A 19,830-nucleotide genomic window follows, 5' to 3' on the forward strand; every position below is an offset into this window, starting at 1 on the left:
CGCAAAAAGTGAGGTTAGATTTTAACAGCTTGCGTTCACAATCGACTCTTCAACGCCAACTTCGACGCCAAATTTTAAAAAATACCCGTTACGTTTTTTATTTTATTAAGAAAGAATCGCGAGATAGAATATAGCTTTTTTTTTTTAACTTCGCCTTAGGTCGGAATCGAACCAGCGACCCTCGCGTCCCTGAGTCTAAACGGACTCCCTTAGGCTATATCACTTGGAAAAAAAACCTAGGATACGAAATACGTAAACATGTCCATAACAACCGGGGAATAATAACAGGGCGTAATAAGAATAAGCAGGTGTAATGAATTCATAACGCCCTCATCAATTCACAATTGCAAAGATGCCATTTTTTTTTTTTTAAGAACACGTATAGTGAAAATAAAATCTTGTATGCACCACGGCGTCACCGAATGATTACGCCCATCGAACGATATCCATCTCTCGGGCTAAAGCCCTGGAGCTGGATTCATCGTTCTCCGGGCGTAATCATCGTTGTAACGCCCTTGGTGCATAAATAGCTATTATTCTATTTTGGTCAATAATCGTCTTTATAGCCCAGATTTATCAAAAATCTGCCAAGCAACGGTTGGTTTAATTATTCAAACAATGGTATCAAACATTATTTGATTAACGAAAATCATACATTATATACACAGTAACCCTAACAACATCAAAATAGCTAACTAAATTTGCATGGACACAACTTTTAGTTGATTTCCTTTAAGGAATACTAAATATTTGTTTGAATCTTTTAGAAATTATAAAATAGAATAAAACGTTGTATGTACCACGAGCATAATTGTCGATTATGGCCCTCAGAAATTTAAAAGCCCTCTTTCCTCGGGTTTTAAACATTCCCTCGTGCCATAACCTCCTGATTATGCCCTTAATACATAAATAATTATTACACTAACATTTTCTGTTTCTAACAAAATAAAAATATTTTTTAAAGTTTAAGTATTATTTAATGAGTCAGAATACCTACATACATATTTTTTTATATAGGTCATTAAAATTGGAATAATGAATAATATAGACAAGGTTATAGTAATTTAAGTTTATACTGAGTGATAAGACACTGAAACATGTTTATATCTATAGGACATAAAACATTTTTTGAACTAAAAATAAAGATAAGAACAGTACACTGTTTTACTTTAGGTATTCCTCTTTTGTCAATTGTATTTCACTCTTTTTCAAAACTATTCCCTATTTCTATTAAGTGTCTAAGTGACGTAAATATGAAATAATTTTGAGAAATAGTGAAATACAATTGACAAAAAAGGAAAATCAAAAGAAAAACACTGTAAATATGAACCTATAAATAATCGAGTAAATTTCTAAATAAGTAATTAAATAAACATTGATAAAATCCTGCCCAAAATTTTGTGAAGCAATTTTTGTATCACGCAACCAGGTGAAGACGATGAAAAACTTATTGAATTAATATTCAGTTCTCAAAAAAAGGTATCTAGAGATTTAAAATTCCAATATGTAATTATATACAGGGTGTTTCTGAAATAAGTGCCTTAATTTTAACTGGTAATAGAACTCATCAAAAGGAACAACTTTTCTCTCTTGCATTTTGGCGGAAAACGTTGCGTAATGGCTTAAAAAACTAGGAAAGATTTTCCTAAAACCGTTCATATCTCCAAAACTAAGCTACCTAAAAACGTGAAACAACCAGATTCTTACGAAGTGTATTTTTTGCTATACGGGTAGATTTATTTGCATTTCGATTTCGGCGTTAAAACACGTTTTCTCTATTAAAATGGATGTTTTTTTCATATTAGCGCTGATCTCAATTAGCCATTGCAGTATGTAGTGGCGTAGGGCTATTTTAGTGAAAAATCTCTCCAATTTTTTTTTGGAATTAAACATCGTTTTTTGGCAAAATGGTAGATAGAAAAGTTGTTCCTTTTGACTAGTTCTATTACCAGTTAAAATTAACACACGTATTTCCAGAAACACCCTGTATATTGTACAAAAAAATCTAAATTATTGTAAAATGTTTCCAATGCACAAAAAATATATACCTATAATAATCTTTGAATTAAAAGTAGCTGCTAGGTAGAATTGGAGACTATGTTTTTATCACAGAAATATTTTTCACTGCAACTGAGTCAAAAACACAACTACTTTTGCATAAAATTAAATTAAAGCTGCATTTTTTTTTGTATTAGAAAAAATAAAACAATAAAAATTTTGTGGTGGTTGAAAAACAACAAAATAAGAGTCATTTCAACAGTTGTCAAAACTAACTTTAAGACAGACTTTAATGCAAGTTAAAGCAGTGTTAATTATTCTTATATATTTCTAAAATTCTGTCGGCCTCGTTAAATCCGGTTTCAATAGCTCCATGAACTGTAGCGTAGAATTTTGAATGTGTAGCTTCACCGGCAAACAACAAAACTGGTTTACCATCACTGTCACAAACAGGACGTTCCAAATCCTCACGCGAAACATTCCGCCTCTCAGCTTCCAAACTCTGATAAGCATAGGAACCATTAAAGTGGGGATTTGTCTTCCATTTCGACCTACATTCACTCATATTTTATTCAAAAAACACCGAATGTCAAAACTACCTGAGCAAGCCGTTTGGGTACGTTACGTTGTACCTATGTCCGAGGAATTTTTTCAACAAAAATATGCATCCCTCTATTAAAATGTGATCGGCTAAATGTTCAACTTGCTCGACCATCTTACCAACATTCCACCCTAAAAGCACTGTTGGATGACTGTCTACCACATAGAAACCATAAATGTCTTCCAACCATGATTTTCCATGGTCAGAGGGTCCATATGGGAATTCTTTTAAGAGATTATTTCTATCAGTTTTGGTCCATAAAAAACTGAAACCTGCGACATCGTCAGGCCACCATTTAACTGGAAACTTTAAAAGAATTTTTGCCACAGTGCCCATGCCTATTAAGTTGATTGCATCTTGTTTGAAAAGAGGTAGTTTCGGAGTGAAGAGGTGACCAAGGCTTTTCAAGACTCCTAGAGACACAGTTACAATCACGTGATCGGTCTGGTACCAGGAACCATCAGAACAACCGACAATCACTCCGTCATCTCTGTCCCATTCAATTCTGTTAACTTCTTTGTTTAAAAGAATTTTGTCATCAATTGGTAACTGTTGCGCTGCATCTGGATTTTTTTTCTAAAAAGTAGGTACATTTAAATTTTCTTTCGGTTAAGATTTTACCAAACTACCATCAACACATGAAGAATTGTCAAGTATCCCTTCTTTTTCCACTGCCAGTAGAGATATCCTTCACATTTTTTATACCGACGGTGACCCATCATTGATACTTCAAACCAAGTTTTAGCTGGAACAAGGTCTAGATAGGACTTGTGGAACCAATCTAGAAGCATCTCAGTCATGTTTGATCTATCTCTGTTCTCCGGAAACATATCACCAACTCGTTTTTTATATCTAAAATTGAACGATAACGCACTGTCTTTTCTACTTTCATTTTCACAAATTTACTCGTGGTTAAAATAATCTCCTAACGTGTCACCAACGTCTCCGGACGCTGTTCCGTTATAAAAAATGTCGTCAGCCAATTCAATCAAATCTTTCATGGAATTTTTGATAATCGTCCCATCCGAAATACAAAATGTATCATTGGTGTAATCGTGAAATGATTTTTCTAGAAGATTCAGATGCTTGACCATGTCAAACACAATATTTCCTTTTTCTCCATGACACCATTCAGCTCCTAAATCCACTAAACTACCATCGAAACCTACTGAATGAATGCGACCGCCTATGCGATCTTCGGCTTCTAACATCAGCACATTGTCTATTCCTCCGGCCAAAAGTCGAGTTGCAGCAGCTATACCAGCTGCTCCTGCTCCAATTATTAGAACTCTCGATTTTCTCGTGGTCATCTTGTTTAATGAAAACGATACAACTCAGCAGGTTTTCACAAACTAAACAAAGTTAAATTGTCTAACTGTGGGTGACGTTTAAAATTAAAGATAAATAAAACAGTTGCAATAACGAACATTCAGTAATGGAAAGGAAGGTCATAAAACATATCTATTTAGATATGCAATTCCACTGCAATTTGAAGCTTTATGCAGAAGCGTTATTTTATCATAAATTGTTAGTTCCCAAAAAGAAGTGTAATAAAGAGGGATTTGAATTAGACACACACTTAGGTATTTTTATTAAAAAAGAATAATCCAGTTTAGATGGAATTATATTTACATATACATAATACAATTCACAAACATTTCTAGTGTTGTTTCAATTTTTCTCTACTAAAAGAATGGAAAAAATATAATGAAAAGATTTGGTACAGTAATGTGAGTAGTGTGACCATTATTAAAATCAAAAATATAATTACATCCAATCCTGATGATTTATAAAAAGGCAAATCTCTTAGTGGAATATTCAAAAATTCAGCACCTTTGAAACGTATAACGTATTCAATCCAAAATATTCCCCTCTGCAATGGTGTTTCAGCCCTAGCTTTAAAAATGTTTGAAATGTTCTTTGCATTTTCGGTGTACCTTCAAAAAATCATATTTTGGAAAAATGTTATTAATAGCTGAGTGTCACAAGTTCTTACTTATTGTTGTCAAAGACCTCTCTTATTTTACTTAGCACATATCCTGCAGTAATACGCTTGAAATCAATAGAAACACCTACACCTTTCTTGACAATAATTTTTGCATTGCTGTACTGATCCTCTATGAAAGGGATCAGAACCATGGGAACTCCATGACACATACTTTCTTGTGTACTTAAAGCTCCACCATGTCCAATAAGCAGTTTCACGTTAGGGTGTCCTGTTAAATAGAGGCCATTAATAGTATATAACGGTATTAGGCCGATATGGGTTATGTAACAGACGAGGTTGAGATATTGTAAAATCGAGGCAGGCCGAGATTTTATAATCAACCGAGTCTGTTATATCCATATCGGCCTTATGTTGTTTTATAGTTTTCTTTATATCAATAATACTTTACATTTAACGATGATTTATTTGTAAGACTGACTTTTCTCTTTACTTCAAAAATTAAATTTAGTTGTCATCTGTGCCGTAACCGTAGCAACGGTAGCAAAAATAACGGCCTCGGTCTGATAATTTTGAATAACGGCCTAGTCTGTTATGGGTATCATATCAATCAAGCATTGAGTACTGATAAATCCTAATAACAGTATGGTATAAAGAAAAAGATATACTCGTATTTTTCATTTTGACAAACCTAGAATATCATTTTGGGGTATCCATTTTTTGAGAATAACATTTTTCGGTAGATCATTAATTTCACCATCGTATTTCCAAATTACGATTTGCGAAAGATCTCGAAATGCTTTTGAAAGTGCATTTTGCATGTGCCCATTCAATTTTTCGGAGCGTATATTTGTACCTAATGAAAACAAAATAACTCCGTCCCTGGCTTCTTCAACCACTTGTTTCAAATCCTACAAGAATGATGGACTTACTTCAGATAAGATATTGGATTTTTTTGTATGCAGACCACCCACTGGTATAATGTTAGGGGGTAGCATATGTGAATAATCCAAGACCGGATCAGTATTGGCTAAAATCAACGAAATATGACGTTCCAAATTTTCCATTGGTGCTACACTTGGGCCAAACACTTTTACAGCTTCCTTGTACTCTTCTGGGTACTGTCTCTTGTATCTAAGAGCGACATCTGCGTAACTAAGCACAAAGTTCCAAACGCGTTCGATGAAACTCATTTCAGACGAGTATGGAAGACAGTACCAAGGGATGCATACCGGAGACAGCTGTTTACCAAAGTTGTACGATACATAAGACGGCAGAAGAAATGGAGTAACTCCGAGAGTTGGAGGATACTTAAATCGTTGGATGAGAGGATAAAAGCAGGCACCTGCAGTCACGTCTAATATAATGGCATCGAATTTGAAATCTGAAGGATAGTTCAACAATTCTCTTAAACCGTTCGATTTTAAACTAAAGGAGCACTGGCTGATGCACCAGTTTTCAAATTCGATCATCATCTTCAAAGCGCTGTAAGTGGCCATTTGATTCAAGTCAAAATCGGCATCCAATCCTTCGTATACTCCTTAAACATAATTATTGATGTTTGCAAAAATTTTGTACGTGAATAATTTAAATACCTTCTAACAAGATGTGCGAATAGTTGTGCGGTTTGGGCACGTCATCTTGATCTGGACCAATATGTGTGACGTTGTGGCCTCTGTTGGCAAGCTCAAAGGCTAAAGCTCGGTTCCAGATGTGGTGGCTAGGACTAGCTACAGCTGCTACGTATAAAATGTTAAAACCACATACAGGAGTAAAATCTGAATGTAACAAAAATAGGATAAGAAGAAACTTGTACTTTACGAAACCGTGCATGATGTATAGATCAGATAAATTTAAATTAATTCAAAACTGTCGATTGAGTAAATGTAGCAGACAAGTAAAATGTTTGCAAAGAAATGCGCAAGTTGAAATATTGCCGCTTATTAAAATTTGTAGATAACATGTGAACCTAGTAAAGAAGTTTAATAGTTCTTTCATCAGGCAATGTTTAAATAGGAATGCACCACATTCAATAACAATAAGTTAAAAGGTTTTTTATTTATTTGCATGACTACGACTGAAAAATATTTGTGTACCTACTTAATTATCTTGTACAAGGACGCACTAATTATAGTTTTTAATAAAATCAAAAGCTCAATTACTTCCAATAGATAGAAATCTTCTAGTGGAATATTTTAAATATTTAAAAGTTTAGCTTCTGCATGATGTACAGTATGTTCTCCCCAAAATTCTCCTCTTTCTAGAAGTAATTCAGTGAAACTGCCAGTTTCTATTTTACAATAATGTGCGCAACAATCTGCTATTGATCTATCATTGCATTTATTTCATCTATCCGAACGAATGTACATTTGTATTCACTGAAAAGAAAATGAATCCATTTTTTGTGCTTACAGTCACTTGTTTCAAGTCCAGTAAATGATCTAAAAATTAAAAAAAAATATTTTGCGATGAACAGCAAATAGTTAAAATAACACTTCGGATCCTTCAACGTTTCAAGATCCAGTCAATCTTGGAACAAACGTCCATTTTCACTTTCCGAGAATAAAATCCTCTTTACTTTCAACTAGTAAAGTGGCAATCTCACTTCCCCGAAAAATTGCCGGTAGCAATGGCCCCCATTAATTTCGGATGCGTAAACATCTGCGGCGTTTCCCGAGAATATCAAGCACTAAAAATTTTCATAGACCAGGACAACATCTCGATCTTGGGAATCTCGGAAACCAAGATCCGGTTCGTCAAAATCCACAACTTTACCAGCTTCAAGAAGAAATTGACCACCCATCCCAGTAACAGAGGTGTCGCGCTTATAGCGTCCGACATCATTCCATCACAACCTCACCAATTGCTCAATCATCTGGGCCACGAAGCCGTTCCCGCGAAAGTCCAAATCAACAACCAAATGACCCTCATCATTTCATACTACAACCCTCCATTAGAGTTGACTTCTTCGGAGCTGCTGAACAAGGTTGCCCTACAAAATCATGCAATCATCCTCGGAGACTTCAACGCCCGACGCACATACTTCTGTGACTCCCACATCAATCAATTGTAGTCGACTTCATATCCTTCAGCCGTGTACCCTTCGCAACACAGCGCCAACTTTCGTTAACCACCTCGGTTGTTCGATCGTCGATCACATAATGAACCTGCTCGTCAATTCTGACCCTCACATAGTCACCTCAGACCAACTGTCGCTAGTTAGAAATTTCCTGACTGGCGGCCCCCCAACTCTCCCGACATACATAACCATCACCGACTACAAGCAAGCCGACTGGAATAAATTCCAGGACTAAAACCTGCCAGTCGTCGCCCCTTTGGAGAATCCTCCGGTGGTCGACCAGCAGTCTATCCCATTCACCGGAGTCGTTAAGAAGACAGTGGAAGCCTCCATTCCGAGAAACTTTATCCCGAAGGACAGATGCCCCATTCCCGGCCATGATCCGAGATAAACGAAGAGTTTATCGAGAATTCGTGAGAACGTGAGATCCTACACTAAAGACAATTCAACAAGTTAAATGCCCTAGTCTGGCGTGACCTTAACAAGTACCGAGTAGATCAGTAGGTCCATCCCTTGGCTACCACGACGGTAGGAGTTACTGGAACCGCTTCAACACCATCACCGGACAAATCTCACCGGCAGTACCGTCCGCAAAAATCCGACTCATCTGACCAACACCAGTTCCCTTCACGGGGTCTAGGACCAGGACCATAACCCAAGAAACACGGACTGTAGGACTTCCAGACCGAGACCCGCTCAAACCAGGACCCAGATCAAGTTCTCTTTTCCTTTTTTTTTTCAGGTACCACCACCCAGGAGGACGCATGAAGGAAGAACATGAAGATAACAAAGAAGAAAGAAAAACACATCCAAAACTTTAATTAATATTTTTATTGTATTGTTAGTTATTTTTAAGATTAATAATGTAAAATAAAATATTTAGGTCCGAAGGCTGAAAAGGCCTTAAGCCTCAGCAGCCCACCAACAAATTCTCCAACCCACAAACAAGATGTACCTACCTAATTAAAATTTAATAAATGTTAATACCGTTATAACACATACTTTAGTATTTTTTTTTTTTTAATCCAGTTCAGATAGAATTTGTTTATTACCATTGCACCAGTAATACTATTTATTCGGAATCGTATTGTAATATGCACATTCTTAACCTAATACGAGGGCGAAAAGTTAACTATTCCTTTTTATCTTTACTTCCCTCTCTTGGTCAGTAATAGGCCACTTTCCGCCCTATTATAAGGTTTTTCCAGTGGCGTACTTACTGAAAGTCGAAAAACAGTAGAAATGAAACGGCATCAAATTTATTTGATGTTTATTTGCTAAAAATGTAATGATTCCGAATAAAATAGTATACAAACCTCAGTGAGAATGTGTTTCATTCCTGTCTCGAGCATTAGTTCACCTCGGCTACGCCTTGGTAAATATACTGCAACAAAAATTTCATTTCTATTGTTGTTTCAATTTTTCTGTACCAAAACAATGGAACAAAAGGAATGAAAATATTTTGTACAGTAATGTGAGTAGTGTGACCATTATTACAATCAAAAATACGATTACATCCAATCCTGATGATTTATAAAAAGGCAAATCTCTTAGTGGAATATTCAAAAATTCAGCACCTTTGAAACGTATAACGTATTCAATCCAAAATATTCCCCTCTGCAATGGTGTTTCAGCCCTAGCTTTAAATATGTTTGAAATGTTCTTTGCATTTTCGGTGTACCTTAAAAGAATCATATTTTAGAAAAATTGTATTAACAGCTGAGTGTCGCAAAGTTCTTACTTGTTGTTGTTAAGGACCTCTCTTATTGTACTTAGCACATATTCTGCAGTAATACGCTTCAAATCAATAGAAACACCTACACCTTTCTTGACAATAATTTTTGCGTTGCTATATTGATCGTCTAGGAAAGGAATAAGAACCATAGGAACTCCATGAAACATACCTTCTTGTGTACTTAAAGCTCCACCATGTCCAATAAACAGTTTCACGTTAGGGTGTCCTGTTAAATAGAGGCCAGTTAAAAGATATACTCGTATTTTTCATTTTGACAAACCTAGAATATCATTTTGGGGTATCCATTTTTTGAGAATTACATTTTTCGGTAGATCATTAATTTCACCGTCGTATTTCCAAATTACGATTTGCGAAAGGTCTTGAAATGCTTTTAAAAGTGCATTTTGCATGTGTCCATTCAATTTTTCGGAGCGTATATTTGTACCTAGTGAAAATAAAATAACTCCGTCGCTCGCTTCTTCAACCACTTGTTTCAAATCCTACAAGAATGATGACACTTGAAATTAAAAAAATACTTAAATGGACTTACTTCAGATAAGATATTGGATTTTTTTGTGTGCAGCCCACCCACTGGTATAATGTTAGGGGGTAGCATATGTGAATAATCCAACACCGGATCAGTATTGGCTAAAATCAACGAGATATGACGTTCCAAATTTTCCATTGGTGGTAGATTTGGGCCAAAAACTTTTACAGCTTCCTTGTACTCTTCTGGGTATTGTCTCTTGTATCTAAGAGCGACATCTGCGTAAGTGAGCACAAAGTTCCAAACGCGTTCGATGAAACTCATTTCAGACGAGTATGGAAGACAGTACCAAGGGATGTATACCGGAGACAGCTGTTTACCAAAGTTGTACGATACATAAGACGGCAGAAGAAATGGAGTGACTCCGACAGTTGGAGGATAGTTAAATCGTTGGATGAGAGGATAAAAGCAGGCACCTGCAGTCACGTCTAATATAATGGCATCGAATTTGAAATCTGAAGGATAGTTCAACAATTCTCTTAAACCGTTCGATTTTAAACTAAAGGAACACTGGCTGATGCACCAGTTTTCAAATTCGATCATCATCTTCAAAGCGCTGTAAGTGGCCATTTGATTCAAGTCAAAATCGGCATCCAATTCTTCGTATACTCCTTAAACGTAATTATTGATGTTTGCAAAAATTTTGTACGTGAATAATTTAAATACCTTCTAGCAAGATGTGCGAATAGTTGTGCGGTTTGGGCACGTCATCTTGATCTGGACCAATATGTGTGACGTTGTGGCCTCTGTTGGCAAGCTCAAAGGCTAAAGCTCGGTTCCAGATGTGGTGGCTAGGACTAGCTACAGCTGCTACGTATAAAATGTTAAAACCACATACAGGAGTAAAATCTGAAGGTAACAAAAACAGGATAAGGAGAAACTTGTACTTTACGAAACCGTGCATGATGTATAGATCAGATAAATTTAAATTTATTTGAAAACTGTCGGCAACGATTGAGTAAATGTAGCAGGCAATTAAAATGTTTGCAAAGAAATGCGCAAGTTGAAATATTGCCGCTTATTAAAATTTATAGATAACATGTGAACCTAGTAGAGTTTAATGGTCTTTTATCAGACAAGAAAAACTGAATGTACCACATGATTCCACATGCAATTAAAATATATTTATCTTCTTTGCGTTGCAAATGGGCTCGTCATTAGGTATATCGAAAACAGTTTAATAATGAATCATATTATTAAACTGTTTTTGGTAACTTTTAGCTTCTGTTATATTGGCAACATCAGCCGTTTGACGTCAGGCGTCAAGGTAACGAGTGAAGGTTCGAAGTAAATTTAGTAAATATCGAGTGTTCATTTAAATTTCCGGCCAAAGTCGGCGTTGAGGAGTCGATTGTGAACGCACCACTCGTGTAAAAACGTAAGCTTTAAACAGCTGATCCGTGATCCGTAATCCGTAGTGCGTTCACAATCGACTCTTTAACGCTAACTTTGACCGGAAATTTAAATGAACACCCGATAGTCCCGATATAACCTTACATTTTTGTGAAAAATGTCTGTTAACCCATGCCGAAAGTCCGTAGTATAATATAAAAACTTGAGCAGCTGTAATTTCAGGAATTAGTAAAGCAAAGTAGATAAAATAGTATATTACACTCGTTTAATACGACGTATTATCACATTCGTTCCCTTAAAGCACTTCTCGCTACGCTCGTCGTGCTTTAAACACACTCATGTGATAATAAAGCGTCTTATTAAATTCGTATAATAATACTGGGTTCCCAAAATTCGCGGAACAGCTTAACAGTACGTTTTTAAGTAGTCAAAAATGTTCAAAAAAATCAATCTTCTTTTTTGTAGAAGATATGGACCTATTCGTTACACTAAATGTGGCAACATTTAAAAACTTTCTATGTATCCCATAGTCTGTAAATACATATTTCATTTATGTTGTATCCATGGCTATGAGAGAGAAAAATCAAAGCCATGTTGCCATACGTTATTTGAGGTAAAACGAACATAAAACTACTACTTGGAAATACTGGAAATAATGAAGAAAGTAACTGCAAACCTGATCACAATCGTTCAGAATTATTATGTCACTGGCTAGTAAAAGACAAATTGTCAAAATCTTTTTTAATATTTGAAATAAACGAGATCAAAGTTGCACCTTTTGAGCCCCCATATCTTCAAATCTAATAGGTACAGATTTTTTTAAATTATTTTTCTCATTATCTTCTAACATGCGTTGGCATTGCCTCATTAAGTTGTTCTGCGAATTTTGGGGCACCCAGTATACTATATAGGTTTTTTGTTTGTTTACATGACTGCGACTGAAAAACTGTGTAATAAAATATAGATAATAACAGTATCTTCACATTCACATTTGCTAGGTTTTGGTACATGGACCAATGTAAGATATTAGTTCCCTATTATGTGACATTGTGACCCCAATTGGCAAACTCAAAGCCATAATCACATGATAATTGGGGCTAAGTACATTAGATACATACAGAATATGTCCATCACATACAGTAGTAAAATTTGATGATAGCAAAAATGGAATAGGAAAAGACGTATACTATGATGTTCTTAATAAAAAATTTAAATTATTTGAAAAAAAAAAGAAATGAGCTAGTTGCGATAAAATTGGGTAAAGAAATGCGTACGTAAAGTAGATAACATATGTACATAAATAAAAATTAAACAAAACTGCACATAATTAACTTTATTTTTACTAAACAACAACAGCTATTATCGAATAAGTTCACACAATCACCATGATAAGTAAAAATAAGTAAATGATCACAAATGTTTAATATAAAAAACCATAGAACTATTTTCTCTAATTGTATATTTATTTGATGATAACTAATTCAGTTATTAGAGCAAGAAATAAGGAGATATTTAGCAAACATTCATTCTTCACACTTCTTGTGGTCGTCAAATTCATGCTTTGACGTAATGGAAAATGCTTTATTGTAAAACGGTCGGAAATATCATAACCTATAACTTATTCAGAAAACTCCCGTGACATTAGCTGTCATTTGCTATTTTATATGTAAATTTTCTAGTTTATTTCATAAGTACTAATCACCTAATATTTTAATTGGCTGTACATAGGATCTAATCCTATTACCGACCTAAATTTCAAAAGATTATCATTAATTATATGATTTTGAGAAACTCGAAATGACAAAAATGCCGGGAGTTTGTTGACTTCATGTTGTATGACACTAATTGTCATTTTTTTCTCATTTTTTTTATACTTTGTTGACATGGACATAATCAGGCAGGGAAAATTATTTAATTTGTGACAATCTAACCAACTTTTGAAATGACATTGACGACCAGAATTTTTTGCTCGCGACAGTACTTATTTCCGTTTGTTTTTATTGTCATAATTGACAGCTGACATAAAATTCAAATGTAAACGTGTTGGTTTGGTAATCTTTTATTGACAATTTAATTCATACACTAACAATCCCATAAGCAGCGGTGTTTTTGTCATTATGACAGCGAAAAAAGTTTGCCCTAACTTTTTCAGCGACAAAACGGAACCTAACTTTTGAAAGCGTTTGATTCGAGTAGGTCTGCATCATAGTAATTTACGTATTAATTAAATTGTCTTAGCGAATTACACTCAAGCTTTTTTTGTGTATCGAAGTAAACTTGACATTTATAATTCGAGTTTTGTTGTCTGGCAATAAAACTCAAAAAACGTCCAGAAAAAATTACTCGTCCTACGGGCTCGTAATTTTTTCAGAGGCAGTTTTTTTCGTTAAATTGCCAGGTGACAAAATTCTCTTTTGAATTAAATGTCTTTTCCTCACTCTAACTTGTTTGTTTTTTTTTTTCAATAAATCGTTGCTTCGCATGACACCTAAGCTAATTTTCGGCAATCTATCAAATCCACGTCACTTCCAATTATGTGATAAATTAAGCCAACAGGGACGCAAAAAATTCACCATACCAGGGTACCCACCCCGCCTGGTCCAGGAGCTGCCAAAAACGCAAAAACCCGGCGATTGCTAGGAGAATCCTCCAGGGGAAACTCCAAGCTGTCGCCTGCTGAACAAGCACCTTGAGAGTCAAACCCAACCCTCTCAAGTCACACACGAGACATGATATACTCCATCCCTACGACCATCAAATCTCGAAAAGCGCACAAATTCGATTTCTGGGAGTGAAGGTCTCCAGAACCGCTCCCTGTAGCTCGACGTACCACAAACTCAGAAGAAGGCTCGCAGTGGATAAGCTGCCAAAATCCTCACACACACGTACAAATCGTTTGCCTCGTCGTCGAGAATCGAGCACCCATCTACGCCGCCTCGCTCCAGCCCAACGTGCTGAGGCAAATCACCGCCTGCGAGAGAAGAATAACCCGCAAGGCCCTTCGAATCTCGTTCACGCATCCGAGCGACCTTCTCCATCAAGACACGCGTACCACATTCATCGAAGACCCCTTGTCAAGCTTCAACAAAGAAAGGTGTACTCTGCGGACTCTGAATGGAAACAACCAAATTGCTATTCACACTCTCGACACTTCCACCAAGTACCGTAAAGGACGCCTCATCAATCGATACACAAAACTCTCCAAACACAAATAGAAACATCCTCCGGTCGCTCTTCTGGCTACAGCATACACCCACCTCTCCCCTGAGCTCCAGGAGCTCGTCGATTCCACGCCGCTTTCCATACCGTCGGTAAAAAATCCATCTCATCGAACCGACATCACTTTTCTCCACTGAACCCAGGATCAGGACCAGTACTCTTTACCATTTTCTTTTTCAGGCACCATCACCCACGATGACCCATGAAGGAAGGACAGGAAGAGAACAAAGAAGTTCGAAAAACACACCCAACATTTTTAAATTTTTTATTTTTAAAATTTTTAAAGTCAACAATGTAAAATGAAATATTTTAGTCCCAAGGCTAAAAAGGCCTTAAGCTTCAACAGCCCACCAACAAATTTCCCACCCAACAAACCTAAATAAAGTTTAATTAATGCTAATACCGTTATACGACACATTCATTTTTGTAATGACGAACTAGCTGGAACTTTTTTTTGGTTAGATTTTTTTACAAAATAAATAAAAATTAGATAGTTGGCGCAAAAATTTAAATTGTCGGTAATTGTGCACTTTAGCTACTTCTGGAATTTTCGCGTTTTTCTGGCTGGACAGCCTCAGGGCGTCCTCTTAGATCGTTTCCCACTATTCAAACCTTGTTCAAATGCCTTTTTTTTCTCTCTTGTTGTGTTTCAAGTTCGCGTCAAGGTCGCGCCAATGCAGTGTTGCCAGATCTCACGATAAATCGTGAGATCTCACGATTTCATTGCAAATCTCACGATCTCACGATAAGGGCCTTTTATCTCACGATTTTTCCATCAATTCATATGAAGGGAATTTTTTTAAAAACTGTAACGAGAAATGATGAAATTGAAAAAAATTTTTGGCAACGTCAACTTCGTTTAATTTATACTGTCAGTGATTTTTATCATTTGCTGCATTATCATCATAGACAAATCATAGATTATCATGCGCAGTTCAGATTTAGTAGGTCATGATATCATCAAATACTGCTGCCATCTATGGTTAACATAAAGTAACAGAGTATATAAGAGAAGGTCATGAAAGAAGTAACGTTCACGTTGTTTTGGGCGTAATGGGAGGTCATAATTTATTTTTTTAACGTTGGACACACTGATGTCAGTAACAAAGTGCCTGACATGCGAACTTATCAAAATGAACATAACATGTAACCAGGATTGAGTAGGCGTTGAAAATACGTAGTTAACCATTTGGAACAGTTTGAATTTCCCGCCGTTTGACACGAATGACATTTGTTTATGTTTAATCGGCACATACCTACTTCAAAATGCTTGTTTTTAGTAAAGGGTGCGCTTAGACAGAATAGGAATTGTTAGTTATTCTATTTTTAATGCAAAACATTGCAAAGAAAAAAAAAGATTTTTTTTGTTTATAAATTTTAGGTTAGCTGTCAAGATGCTCTATATAATAAATTACAACTGTCAATTTATACTTTAAAAAACTAAACAATTGACAGTTTCCAACGCCTTCCCAGCCCAGGATTTCACTTGCACGGCTGATACATTCAAAAATCATCCATTTCCGAATTCTCACGATTTCTCACGATTTTTTCCGACAAATCTAACGAAATCAGCTTGACACGATCTGGCAACACTGCGCCAATGTCTTAGTATAACCATTGTCTAAGTACTTAGACAATGGTATAACTAAAGGGCAAGGAAAATTCATTTGCACAAGGTCTGAGTGGTGGAAAACGATGTAGGAGGACGCCTTGAGGCTTTCTAGCCAGAGAAAACGGGAAAATTCCAGAAGTAACTAAAGTGGACAATGACCACATTGTCATATTATTGTCGCTGCCATAATAAATGAATTTCCAAAACGGAGTAGAGCTTAGAGCATCAATAAGCAAGCAGACAAAGCAGCACATTTTAAAGGCTTTCAACAAAATAAAAGAAAATACTCATGGAGATAATGGAAACGTAATGAAAAAGTACAAAATTGTAGAAGCAAATGACGTGACTCATAACCTAACTTTCTAAAAGCCCAAATTCACCGTAAAAAGGTGTGTTCACAAGACAAAAATTATTAAATTTAGTAACTCTAGTTCGTCATTACAAAAATGGATTTACTATAGGTATTTTTATTATTTTTTTTAAATCCAGTTCACCTATTGCACCAATAATTCTAAACGGCCTTCAAATAAATTTATATTTAGAGCAACCTATGGAAATTCAATTGTTTGCAACATTTTTCCAGCGTAGAAAATGACACAAGAAACGTCTGACATTTTAACGAAATAAAATTAGGTTAGAAAATATTTTTAATTTTTCTAGTGCATTCTCCCTGTTACCTGTGTAACTCCGGAGAATAATTGGTTACCTACAAAAATTACTTTACACTGTTAACAGAATTAGAATGTCGCCTACGCCTACTCTAAATATATATTTATTTGAAAGCCCGATATTTACATATGTATAATGCAACAAAAATTTAATTTCTATTGTTGCTTCAATTTTTCTCTACGAAAACAATGGAACAAAAGGAATGAAAATATTTTGTACAGTAATGTAAGCAGGGTGACCATTATTAAAATCAAAAATACAATTACATCCAATCCTGATGATTTGTAAAAAGGAAAATCTCTTAGTGGAATATTCAAAAAATCAGCACCTTTGAAACGTATAACGTATTCTATCCAAAATATTCCCCTCTGCAATGGTGTTTCAGCCCTAGCTTTAAAAATGTTTGAAATGTTCTTTGCATTTTCGGTGTATCTTAAAAGAATCATATTTTAGAAAAATGTCATGAATAATTGAGTGCCACAAGTTCTCACTTGTTGTTGTCAAGGACTTCTCTTATTTTACTTAGTACATATCCTGCAGTAATACGCTTGAAATCAATAGAAACACCTACACCTTTCTTGATAACAATTTTTGTATTGCTGTGTTGATCGTCTAGGAAAGGTATCAGAACCATGGGAACTCCATGGAACATACCTTCTTGTGTACTTAAAGCTCCACCATGTCCAATAAGCAGTTTCACGTTAGGGTGTCCTGTTAAATAGAAGCAAGTTAAAAGAAATATTTTTCATTTTGCCATACCTAGAATATCATTTTGGGGAATCCATTTCTTGAGAATTACATTTTTCGGTAGATCATTAATTTCACCGTCGTATTTCCAAATTACGATTTGCGAGAGATCTCGAAATGCTTCTAAAAATGCATTTTGCACGTGTCCTTTTAATTTCTCGGAGCGTATATTTGTACCTAGTGAAAACAAAATAATTCCGTTCCTGGCTTCTTCAACCACTTGTTTCAAATTCTACAAGAATGATGACATTTAAAATGGAATAAAGCAAAAACACTTGCCTCGGATAAGATATTGGATTTTTTTGTGTGCAGACCACCCACTGGTATAATGTTAGGGGGCAGCAAATGAGAATGGTCCAATATCGGGTCAGTATTGGCTAAAATCAACGAAATATGACGTTCCAAATTTTCCATTGGTGGTACATTTGGGCCAAAAACTTTTACAGCTTCCTTGTATTCTTCTAGGTACTGTCTCTTGTATCTAAGAGCGACATCTGCGTAAGTGAGCACAAAGTTCCAAACGCGTTCGATGAAACTCATTTCAGACGAGTATGGAAGACAGTACCAAGGGATGTATACCGGAGACAGCTGTTTACCAAAATTGTACGATACATAAGACGGCAGAAGAAATGGAGTGACTCCGACAGTTGGAGGATACTTAAATCGTTGGATGAGAGGATAAAAGCAGGCACCTGCAGTCACGTCTAATATAATGGCATCGAATTTGAAATCTGACGGATAGTTCAACAATTCTTTTAAACCGTTCGATTTTAAACTGAAGGAGCACTGGCTGATGAACCAGTTTTCAGATTCAATCACCATCGCCAAAGCGCTGTAAGAGGCCATTTCGTGCACGTCAAAATCGTCATTCATTCCTTCGTACACTCCTTAAACGTAATTATTGACGTTTGCAAAAATATTGTCCGTGAATAATTTAAATACCTTCAAGCAAAATGTGCGAATAGTTAAGCGGTTTGGTCACGTCGTCTTGATCTGGACCAATATGTGTGACGTTGTGGCCTCTGTTGGCAAGCTCAAAGGCTAAAGCTCGGTTCCAGATGTGGTGGCTGGGACTAGCTACAGCTGCTGCATATAAAATGTTGGAACCAAATGCGGTAGTAAAATCTGATAGTAACAAATATAGGATAAGAAGAAACTTATACTTTACGAAACCGTGCATGATGTATACTCGCAAATCAGGTAAATGTAAATTTATTGAAACTGTTGGTAAATGTACAAGTAAAATATTCGCAAACAAATGAGCAAGTTGAAATATTATACAAAATATACAAAAATTTAAAGATAACATGTTAACATGCTGTAGTTTAATGGTTCTTTTATCGGACAAGTTTTAACTACTAAATACACCACATACAAGAGAGATAAGTTAAAATATAACTTTTACATAACTAGGACTGAGAAAGACTTTTGTAATTAACTTTTACAATAACGCAATAACTGTAGTTTTTAAGAAATACGAGTATATCCAATCGATAGGTTCTTATAAAAGAAAAATCTTTTACTAGAATATTTAAAAAGCTCAGCTTCTGCATGATGTATACCCATATTCTACCCAAAATCTTCCTCTTTCTAGAAATGTTTCGGTGAAGCTGAAATTTTCCTTTTTACAATAATGTTCACATAGTGATGTGTAATGTAAAATTAGGGTGTCCAGAAAGTTCTGAGCGTTTTTTAGAAAAATAGATCAAAATTAAAAAAATAAACAACAGTTAAACTAAATATTCGCCGTTATTGTCAATGAATTCCAACCATCTTTGTCCCAAAAGCTCAATTCCACAACGATAGAAGATGGGCTCTTTCGTCTCGAACGATTCTTATCTTCTTCCCCATTCAGAAATTTCGCAAACCATCGCCGACAAGTAGACTTTTTTACCATCCCTACACCTTCAATTCTACATATATTTCTTGTGGCTGCTGCCGCTGAATGTCCACATTTAAATTCATATAACATTAAATTACGATTTAGTTCTTTTTCTATGTAAACAATCAATTACCAGAATGTAACCAATTGAAAATTATTTAAAGTCAAATTGTTTATGGACAAGAGTAGTTCATATTTTAAAAAACTAACAAAAATTACCAATTGATTTTACATTTATTTTATATCGAGAAACAGAATACCACAAAAACGCTCCGAACTTTCTGGACATCCTAATATATTGAATTTTAGTTATTGGAACTTCCCGAAACATTCCTGTTTATCACCTAAAGCAATATATTGAAGTAGACGTTGAAGAATGGATTATGAACGCATTATACGGATTACGGATCACGGATCAGCTGCTTAAATCTTACGTTTTTACC

The 19,830-nt window shown here is 35.5% G+C and overlaps 3 protein-coding genes and 1 pseudogene across 3 annotated transcripts; all 4 read right to left on the bottom strand.

The window, feature by feature from the left end:
- Window positions 1-1,033: 1,033 nt before the first annotated feature.
- LOC138133759 (spermine oxidase-like) lies at window positions 1,034-3,961 on the bottom strand. Its single transcript, XM_069051710.1, has 4 exons — window positions 3,506-3,961; window positions 3,229-3,451; window positions 2,598-3,175; window positions 1,034-2,549 (listed from the first exon to the last, which is right to left on the bottom strand). Exons 1-4 carry the CDS (start codon window positions 3,907-3,909, stop codon window positions 2,309-2,311), a joined length of 1,446 nt encoding a protein of 481 aa, XP_068907811.1. The 5' UTR covers window positions 3,910-3,961; the 3' UTR covers window positions 1,034-2,308.
- A 276-nt stretch (window positions 3,962-4,237) lies between these two features.
- On the bottom strand, window positions 4,238-6,495 carry LOC138133335 (UDP-glycosyltransferase UGT5-like; annotated as a pseudogene).
- A 1,944-nt stretch (window positions 6,496-8,439) lies between these two features.
- Window positions 8,440-10,968, bottom strand: LOC138133587 (UDP-glycosyltransferase UGT5-like). The gene is made up of 5 exons (XM_069051527.1): window positions 10,572-10,968; window positions 9,909-10,516; window positions 9,639-9,858; window positions 9,365-9,584; window positions 8,440-9,304 (listed from the first exon to the last, which is right to left on the bottom strand). The coding sequence occupies exons 1-5, from the start codon at window positions 10,807-10,809 to the stop codon at window positions 9,028-9,030; spliced, it is 1,563 nt and encodes a 520-aa protein (XP_068907628.1). The 5' UTR covers window positions 10,810-10,968; the 3' UTR covers window positions 8,440-9,027.
- Window positions 10,969-16,540: 5,572 nt separating this feature from the next.
- On the bottom strand, window positions 16,541-18,766 carry LOC138133551 (UDP-glycosyltransferase UGT5-like). The gene is made up of 5 exons (XM_069051502.1): window positions 18,448-18,766; window positions 17,785-18,392; window positions 17,518-17,737; window positions 17,250-17,469; window positions 16,541-17,190 (listed from the first exon to the last, which is right to left on the bottom strand). The coding sequence occupies exons 1-5, from the start codon at window positions 18,683-18,685 to the stop codon at window positions 16,914-16,916; spliced, it is 1,563 nt and encodes a 520-aa protein (XP_068907603.1). The 5' UTR covers window positions 18,686-18,766; the 3' UTR covers window positions 16,541-16,913.
- Window positions 18,767-19,830: the final 1,064 nt, after the last annotated feature.

Source organism: Tenebrio molitor, chromosome 6, assembly GCF_963966145.1.
Source record: "Tenebrio molitor chromosome 6, icTenMoli1.1, whole genome shotgun sequence".
In the NCBI taxonomy this organism is placed as follows: Eukaryota; Metazoa; Arthropoda; class Insecta; order Coleoptera; family Tenebrionidae; genus Tenebrio; species Tenebrio molitor.

Coding starts and splice junctions, on each gene's coding strand:
- LOC138133759 (XM_069051710.1), bottom strand. CDS start 3,909: ATGACCACGAGAAAATCGAGAGTTCTAATAATTGGAGCAGGAGCAGCT. Junction 3,452..3,505: donor GGAGATTATTTTAACCACGA/GTAAATTTGTGA, acceptor GTTCAATTTTAG/ATATAAAAAACGAGTTGGTG. Junction 3,176..3,228: donor CAATTCTTCATGTGTTGATG/GTAGTTTGGTAA, acceptor CCTACTTTTTAG/AAAAAAAATCCAGATGCAGC.
- LOC138133587 (XM_069051527.1), bottom strand. CDS start 10,809: ATGCACGGTTTCGTAAAGTACAAGTTTCTCCTTATCCTGTTTTTGTTA. Junction 9,859..9,908: donor AATCCAATATCTTATCTGAA/GTAAGTCCATTT, acceptor TCATTCTTGTAG/GATTTGAAACAAGTGGTTGA. Junction 9,305..9,364: donor GAGGTCCTTAACAACAACAA/GTAAGAACTTTG, acceptor GATTCTTTTAAG/GTACACCGAAAATGCAAAGA.
- LOC138133551 (XM_069051502.1), bottom strand. CDS start 18,685: ATGCACGGTTTCGTAAAGTATAAGTTTCTTCTTATCCTATATTTGTTA. Junction 18,393..18,447: donor TTCGCACATTTTGCTTGAAG/GTATTTAAATTA, acceptor ATTACGTTTAAG/GAGTGTACGAAGGAATGAAT. Junction 17,738..17,784: donor AATCCAATATCTTATCCGAG/GCAAGTGTTTTT, acceptor TCATTCTTGTAG/AATTTGAAACAAGTGGTTGA.